Source organism: Camelina sativa, chromosome 15 (genome assembly GCF_000633955.1).
Source record: "Camelina sativa cultivar DH55 chromosome 15, Cs, whole genome shotgun sequence".
Lineage (NCBI taxonomy): Eukaryota > Viridiplantae > Streptophyta > Magnoliopsida > Brassicales > Brassicaceae > Camelina > Camelina sativa.
Window position 1 is genome coordinate 13,314,906 of NC_025699.1, and position 9,293 is coordinate 13,324,198.

Below are 9,293 nucleotides of genomic sequence, written 5' to 3' on the forward strand. Positions count from 1 at the left end.
TACTCAATTTAATATTATATATATAATATTTTAATATTAATAAAACAAACAAATGAAATGATGAATTACCCATATTATAACGACAATTAGTAATATATTAAATTTCTATTTACCAGTTGACCAAAATCTATCTCACCATTTGACCCCGTCCATAATAATTTATTATCGATCTAGAATTGAATATCTTTTAAAATTGTCAACATGTAATCATCATAAGTCTGCATTCTAGGATTTACCCCGTGTTGTACCATGAGATAATTTTTGTTATTTAAACCTATGAAGTATGTAAGTGACGTAATTAACTACATATCTTTATATCAAGAATTTTCAATTGCTTATCAATTTAGTAATCTATCTTACCATTTTAAAATGACATACCTAATATGAAAAAATTTCAAAAAACCAAGTATATTAAAACAAAAAGTATAACAATATATTAAATTACTCATAATATAATAACTCGCTCTTTAAAAACCAAATTCACAAAATTATGTCTTATAATGATATTCAAGTCATGAGGTTAGAATATAAATTGTTGAAATAACTTCACGTACATAAACTAATATAACATATTAAAATTTTATTTTAAAATAGAAAATATAAAAAAATTTGTATAAAATAAAATTTAACCAGTGTTATAGCACGGGTACTTATCCATAATCATTAACAATATAAAATTTACAAAAAAGTTTCTTTTTCAAGTCACCATATTTAGCATATAATTTTATTGCATAATATTTTATCCAAAAAAACTTTTAAAAACAATCACATAAATTATATTTTATTTTAAAATTACAATATAAATAAAATAATTTTTAACCTATGCTCTACCACGGGTCTTAATCTAGTGATAATTTATTATTAATCTAGAATTGAATATCTTTTAAAATTGTCAACATGTAAATTATCATAGGTCTGCATTCTAGGATTTACCCCGTGTTGTACCATGAGATAATTTTTGTTATTTAAACCTATGAAGTATGTAAGTGCCCTAATTAACTACATACCTTTATTATCAAGAATTTTCAATTGCGTATCAATTTAGTAATCTATCTTACCATTTTAAAATGACATACCCAATGTATATATAGATTTAAAACTTGTAATTAAAAAGGAAAATAGAAATAAATTTTGTTCAGATATTTTAGGAAAACATGTATTTTCATACTTGATTTTTGCTTATTTCAATTTTTTCCTTTATTTTTTTAAATGTCTTAATTACAATGTCATGAGATGTAAATATATCCTAATTGTAAGGCTTCTTTGCCAAAACTGCTGTAAAAATGTTAATATAGATGAAAACAAATGTTAAAAAGTATTATAGTAACAATATGAAGTGAGAGACAACCTTTTTACAAGCTAATCAAGATCGTTAATAACAATCAACCTAAACTCCTACTTTGGTTCCGGAAGATGACAAGTAGATTATAAAATACCTGCATTTTAGTTTAAGTTGAAGCTTACTAGTACATATGACAAGTAGTGAAACGAACGAATATGAGGCAGGCTAGTTACACGATAACTAGCTTTCATCTAGGCTCTGGACAGAAGATTCAACGTTTAATTGTATAAGGGAGGTATTGGGATAGGGATGGAACATTCAATTTTCGTTTTGTTTAAGAGGAGATGGAAATAGTTGGTATTTCGCTTTGCTATTGAGTCGCATAACTTTTGTCCAAGGAGATTTGGTTGCACTCAAGTTTCAGAAATGTATAGTCACTGCTACCTATCTTACTTGTCAAGATAAAATGGCAGTTCCACTACACACTACAAACACATCATAATCATCTCCTAACTTTTTTATATTCATATCCAAGGAAGAAATTAGTTTACAATCTTTAACAGCTAAACAACATGGTTGAAGAAAGATTCGAATCACCTCTCTAGCTTCTTATGCAGTTACTGGTTACAACACTATCTATCTATAACACTTGAAAACTCAAACATGCTTCTACAGAGACTCTGTATCTTCCTAGACGAAGTTAAAGAACAGAGACAACAAACAATACTTATCAAGCAGAAACCTAAGACTGTAAAACAATACAAAAGCATATCCTTAGATTCATAATCAACAAGTGGTGATGATTGAAGGAAACAGATCATCAGAGAAACCCATTTCAATACTTACTCCACACTCTTTAACAACATTTCCACAATGTAATGTAATCAATTCAGCTACTAAACCAGTAACGATTAAGGCAATCAATATAGCAAAAGATGATTCAATTCCAACATAAACGTCTTAACACCAACCATGATCCACATTCATTTCTATTAGAACTAAAACAAAAAATGTAAATTATAAATCCGATAAAGATAAGATAAAATCGCAAAGGCTCTTCAGAACCTGAGCTTGGTGAAGAACCACCTGTTCTTCCCAGTCTTGAAACGCTCCTCGAGTTTAGCCTTAGCTTCCTTAAGAGCAGTCACCTTCTTGTCCTTGCTCTGAAGAGCATCAACAGTCGCGACATCCTTCAGATCCACATCGAGCGTGTAACGAGTAGGCATCAGATGCTGGTAATTCACGAGCTTGATGAAACATTTCACACGAGACTTCTTCGCCGTCTTCTTCGCTGAGTCCTTTCGGATGACTTTGCTCGGATACTTCTTCAGTCCGACTACGAGACAGTGTCCGTAACCTCGGCTGCTGTTTCCGTCATCGAAGGATTTGACGATCACTGCCTTCTTCCCGGCGTAACGGCCTTGGAGGAGGATCACGGCTTTGTTCTGCTTCAGAAACTTCACCATTGTTTCGGTTTCGCACACCACACCGCAAAGACGAAAACCCTAATTAAAGAGATGGTTGTGTTTATATAGTGTTTGAGGACAAAAAAAAAACCCTAATTTGATCATTTCAACGTCAAATTCAGCCCATTTAGATGAGATGACCCCTAAAGGCCCATATCACTTTATAAATTCATTTTATGCCCTGAAGCCTAGCCACCAAATTCGAAATTATATTTCAAACTCGTATGTAGTTTTACTATCATTTGATTCATCTTATATCCTTTGTTTAACAAAACTAAAGTTAAAAATTCGTAAGATTCAAAACCTACTAAACAGAAAATTTAACTTTATCTACTAGATTGATAACTATACTTTGAGGATAAATTTCTTCATATTCACAAAGATATATATATATATATATATATATATATATATATATATATATATATATATATATATATATATATATATATATATATATATATATATATATATATATATATATATATATATATATATATATATATATATATATATATATATATATATATATATATATATATATATATATATATATATATATATATATATATATATATATATATATATATATATATATATCTTACGCACTAAAATTATTTTAAAATATACAATATAAATGCTTAATCAATGTCTAACATATAGATGATTTTAATATTGAATTAACAGTGAACATGTACTGCATAGTACTAACACCAACAAAAAAAATATAATATAACAATTTAGAAATAACAATATTAGAGAGACACAAAAAGAAAAACTAGTATTTGTGATCCAAATCTTACTCGAGATGAATCAAATATGGTAGTGATCCAAATCTTACTCGGATAAAACAAACGAATCAATTACATGTGTAATATATATTTGGGATAATTGAACAAAAAATTCACAATGAGTATTTTTAACCTCCTATACAAATTATATTTTGATTTTGTTATCGTTTTTAACCTTTTCTACTAGATTAATAACTCTAGTTTGAGGAGAACTTTTTTAAATATATATATTTAATTAGTTATATTAAAAAAATTGTTGATGTTAGTACTATGCAGTACATGTTCACTGTTAATTCAATATTAAAAATCATCTTTTGTGATAGACATCGATTAAGCATTTATATCGTATATTTTAAAATAATTTTAGTGTGTAAAGTATATATTTATGTGAATATGAATGCCATTAAGGAAGCCATAAAAGCTGGAGCTAAGAAACAGGTAGACAATGAAAATGACACCCTAGTTATATTGATGGACCCTTTCAGCTTCAATTTCGCATGGTCATATAGATTGGTAAATATATAATTCGTTTCACTGTTTTTCATTTTTTTTTTCCAATCTATTTTTAAAATTACCTAAATCATTCACCCAGCGTGATCCTAACAAAGCTTCGAGATATCATTCACCTCATGTTCCGGCATTATGTTTGGAACGTCAATGTTGGATGACATGTGACAATGGTCCTCACTTGCAACCAAATCAACTCACACGTAACCAACCTGCGACTTGCTCTTAGCTGATTTAGATGAGGTTGTTATTATTACTTTTAGTATTTGCATCTGATGTTATGTGTGAACTACTGATGTAAGTCCAATTTCGTTTTATGCATTACAGAGATTGTTGAAACTAAGGACGTACCAATCGGAATTTGATAATGGGACCGGCTATCAACGTGTAGCATTTTATACTCTTCCCTTCTCTTCTAGTTCATCTCTCTCTCAACTAGTTAATGAGGCACTACAAAAAATGATGGTTTTACATCATTTATATTTTATATTTGTATCATATTTAAATGATGCTAAAATATTTTACATCACTTGAGTAAATGATTTACATTTTGTTGATGCAAATTATTTGCATCAATTGAAATAAATATTTGCTTCAGTTATTAGAATTGATGTTCATTTACATCACTTCTAAAAAATGTTGCAAGTCTTACATCATTTTTACTAAATTGATATAAAATATTTGCATCATTTATCAACTATTGTTAAATATTTATATCATTTTAGAAAACTGATGTTGAAATCAATATTATAATAAATTATATGAAAATAATTTTTTTTTTAATATAATATTTAATTATTTATATTTTAATCATATTTGTATATATTCATTTCATAATTTATCTATATTATTTGTACTGTATTTTTAATGGGACCACACACATAGTTGTTATCTCCTTAAAGATGTACGATTAAGTGAGAGAATATATAGGAGCAATATTGAGAACTTTTTTTTGATACAGTCGATGTGAGATATAGGCTATTCTGTTTTTTTTATTATTGTTTTCTTTCTTGTGTGTTGTCAGTTTGAATTTTAGTTTTAGCCGATTAAAAAGTAACATATTATTCTTTTTTTATTTCTTATAGTTCAATTAATATATTAATTTGACACATAATTTTACTAGCATCATTTTTAAAATGATGTAAATTTTGGATCATTTTTCTAAGTGATGTCTATAGAAATTAATAAATACATCAATTATTAAGTGAAGTAAAATTATATATTTTGTGTTAGTATTCTGAAAGTGATGTAAGTGATTTACATTTGCATCAATTATAATGAAATGAATCAATAATAATATCAATTATTATAACTGATGTAAAATTATCATTTTTATATCAATTATTGAAAAGTAATTTGAAATAATATCAATTAGTTTTGTGATACTATTTAAGTGATACAATATGTCTGTTTTTTTTGTAGTGAAGTAAGTTAACTTTATATTATTTATTTATATATTTATTGGCTTGCCTATTTATCTTTTGAGATTGTTTTTCTATCACAGATGCACCGTATGATCGGTATAGCTCGGTGGGTGGAAATAATGAGGTGCACAACCCCTCAGCTTGACCGTTGGATTGTTAATTCAGTTCAAAAGAAACTGATGCCGCAATATGATGCGCTATTCGACAGTCTTCCTCCTTACTTATCTCCACCAAATGGGGCAGCAAGACAAGTTGTGTGTTTACTCCAAGCAGTTTTGTTTGCGAGAAGGGAACATAGTCGTGTTCAGCAAGTTGTACATAGTAATGAGTCTAATATGATGACAGAGGAAGTGAATGACAAGATTAGCTTTTGGGATTGTAAGGCGAGGGAGACAAGTGTTGAAATGCTGAGAGGCTAGGGGATTTGTTGATGCCCAACGAAGTGAAGGGCGAGATTAGCTTTTGGCTATGATGATTGAAGTTCTTATTAGTATTGTGATGGGTTTGTGAACTTTGAAACTCTATTGTCTAATTTGGTGAAAGTAGTTATGTAAGCTTTTGTATTTGAAGCATAATCTTTTCTTACGTCTAGGTTCAGTGTTTGAATGAAAGATCTTGGCTTTATGGATCCTTTGCTTCCGTTTTTTCTTCTCACTTATTTCAATCTCTTACTAATTTAGCAAGTAAAGAAAGAATCAGTTTTTTTTTTACACTCAGGATAACCAAGTAAATGTGCTTTGTGAGATTGTTTCATTGGTATTTCACATAGAGGATATGCTGCTTATTACTTCAACACATGGACTTCTTTTTTGCTGATGGCTTGCAACATTTGATTCTCTTCTCAAAATTAGTTCATCAATTCAACGCTACGATAAAAAAGAATCTAAGAATTTTGATAAGTTACTAAGAGCATCTCCATTGGTGAAAAAGATAAAGTGTATTTAACTAGATTGAAATTTTTAATTATAAATTATAGTGAAAATATACCAGTTTGATACAAATTTGGCAATTAATTTTTAGATTAACATTCTATCTTATCCAATAACTAGAATGACATAAATTTTACGTAAAAAGACTAAAAACCCAAAATTTTTTTTTCAAAAAAGAAAGAAAAACAGTATTTAATATTTCGATTTAAAAATATGATTAATAAAAAATATAAAATGATTAAAAAATAGAAACAATTTGAGTCTCTGTAACACAGTTTTCTTTGGATAGTTACGAGTTACTAGTAGCTTTTGTTCTTCTTCTTTTTCTTTGACATATATGAAAACAAAGTATACGAAACAAATGAAGAATCATGGATCCCTTTCAAACAATGAAGGAAATAAACTTAAAATATGCAATGTACGTGGGAGTCCTTACAAACGAATAATATAGATAATAAGATACTGATGGATGGTTCTTTAATTTCTATATATTACGTACGTTGTTTTTCTGATTTCGTGAACGACTTCAGTCTCATCCTGTTGATTATGATAAGCAACACAGGAGACATTCGCAACATGCCTCAATACCTTTACCAGTATTTCTGTAGACAGACAGATCATTAAAAATAAAGTTGAATATATTGCAAATAATTAGAGCCAAACTATATAGAAACATAACTATAAAGAAAGTAAATTAAAAGAAATATATACTCTACAATTTTCGTTGCTTTTTCGACGCCCTTGGATTTGGTCTCCACTGCTGCTGCCGGAGGATCACCCACCATCGCATCTCTAGTAGGATAACCAATCGGCGGTGGCAGTGTGTAGGGACCTGATGAAGGCTGTGAAGTTTTCTCCACTGTGCTCAAAAAGATTAATTAGTTATCTAATTGGTGTGCATAGGATAATTTTTGTTCATGCATAATTATATTTTATATGTGGCCAAAAAAGATTATACGTCGTCGGACATTGATCATGACTTTAGAAAATAATAGAAGAGGTACCGGATAAGGAATTCTGCTCGGATTGATTCATTCTGATTTCAGGAGTTGAAGGAGTGATGAAGTGAGAATTATGAAGTGAAGAGAGTGTTGTGCAGTGGTTCTAAATTTAAGGAGATTGAATATCAAGATTCTTTTTTTTGTTTTTAATTTTTTTACTATCCTCGAAATAAAAGAAAGAAAAGTCAATATAGAACAATAAAAACATCAAACTCAAGGACAACTTACCGGGCAGAAGCATGTTCAACCTCATAAATCCTACCGTCAACTTGCCAGACATAACGCAAAAAGACAGACCCTTATATCTCACAAGTGATGTCTTTGAAGCAACATGGTGAATCACATCCACATGGTTAATTAATTTGATGCATCAATGGCTTTCGTCACGTACATGACGTACACGAAGATTACGTAATCTCTATTATTTTTGAGGCCTAAAGCAACTAAATTGGAAAATAATTTTAAAACACCAGTGTTTTGTGTGTTTGCTTGTTATAAATTTCATTTGTATATCTCAACTTTAAGCTCAAGTTCTTCTCTTTAAAGAGAGTAATGCGATGGCAGGCTTGGCAGCTAGCTACGGTAGCTAAAGAAGCTCATTCCGTAGGAGTTATACTGATAAATTCGTAATAGTACTCCTAAGTTGTTTTCCTTAATGCCAAATATTCTTCCTGCCAGATTTGGTTATCTATAATTAACTTTATAAGTACTTAAGTATGTGGTAGAGGTCGATAATGCCGTTGTGGCCTTGGCCTATAACGTATGTATATTAAAACTTTGGTTATTGACACGTACATGTTCAACATGAAAAATATTATGTGGTGATTTGTAGGGTTGGTAAACAAAATTTTAAAACCTTTGGGATATGGCAAATTGGCCGTCAAATATAGGTGGCTCACGGGCCAGAAGTAGACATGGGACCAACCAAAAGAGGTAGGTCCAAGGGCCGAGAGTGGACATGAAGCCCACTAAAAGGGCTAATGGTCGGGGTGTTACAAATAACATCGCTTCGGGTGGAATCTAAGTGTTAAGTTTGTTCTTCATAAAATTAGATTCCAATCCATGGAGATTTTTTTTGAGTTCCTATTCTTGGGAAAATGAGATCTTTTTGGGTGGAATTTAAGTGGTAAGCTTGTTCTTTACAAAACTAGATTCCACTTTGTATCAATTTCAAAGTTTGAAGTATAATCCAAACAGGTATAGTTAGTTTCATTAGTGATCACTGTTGGGGGTGGATTCTCACTCCCACATAAAGTCCGACCTATAGACATTTACAGAAGCCCAAAAACTGTTGGAATGTGAGCGAGGGAATTCCGGTCTTTCCGATGGATGAACCGACACAGTACTCTATAAATACTGGCGTACGACACTTAAAGAGAGGAAAACCGAAAAAGGAAGAAAACGGTTAGAGAAAATGACAAACAATTGATGGCAGACTTGTCGATAGCCTAAGTTGGACGAGCTACTTAGTTCGTCTTTTCTCTTTCAACTTGTTACTCTCGTCTTATTTGATTCGTCTAGACAACATTGTAGACCGACTTTCACGTGTCTCGGCACATATTTATAAAGAGAATTTTGACACTTTTTCCACTAAACTAAATTTCTAATTGTAACCGATAAGAACATCAAAAATCACGGCAGATATAAATTAATTTAATCAAATTTATATGATCCTCTGTTTGAGACGATGCTTTGTTTGAAATATAATATTGTGTATTCATTACTGATTATTTTAATCTTAAAAATGATGATATAATTTGTGGATATTATGATTGTATATCCTTTTTTGTAACACCCCAATATTAGAAAGTGGGCCATTTTGAAATTGTAGCCCATTAGGCCAATTTGAGGATAAATTTCTTCATATTCACAAAGATATGCATATATATATAT

At 30.1% G+C, this 9,293-nt stretch overlaps 2 protein-coding genes across 2 annotated transcripts; both read right to left on the reverse strand.

The window, feature by feature from the left end:
* LOC104746668 (60S ribosomal protein L27-2-like) lies at nucleotides 2,177–2,787 on the reverse strand. Its single transcript, XM_019236471.1, has one exon. The coding sequence runs from the start codon at nucleotides 2,746–2,748 to the stop codon at nucleotides 2,341–2,343; it is 408 nt and encodes a 135-aa protein (XP_019092016.1). The 5' UTR covers nucleotides 2,749–2,787; the 3' UTR covers nucleotides 2,177–2,340.
* Nucleotides 6,762–7,473, reverse strand: LOC104746669 (cysteine-rich and transmembrane domain-containing protein PCC1-like; the record flags this gene model as incomplete). Its single annotated transcript, XM_010468194.2, is given in 3 exon segments — nucleotides 6,762–7,001; nucleotides 7,111–7,258; nucleotides 7,404–7,473. Coding segments are annotated over 3 exon segments (276 nt in total), but the record flags the coding sequence as incomplete, so codon positions are not given.

Bases quoted from the DNA above. Each gene is read 5' to 3' on its own strand.
- LOC104746668 (XM_019236471.1), bottom strand. From the start codon at position 2,748: ATGGTGAAGTTTCTGAAGCAGAACAAAGCCGTGATCCTCCTCCAAGGC.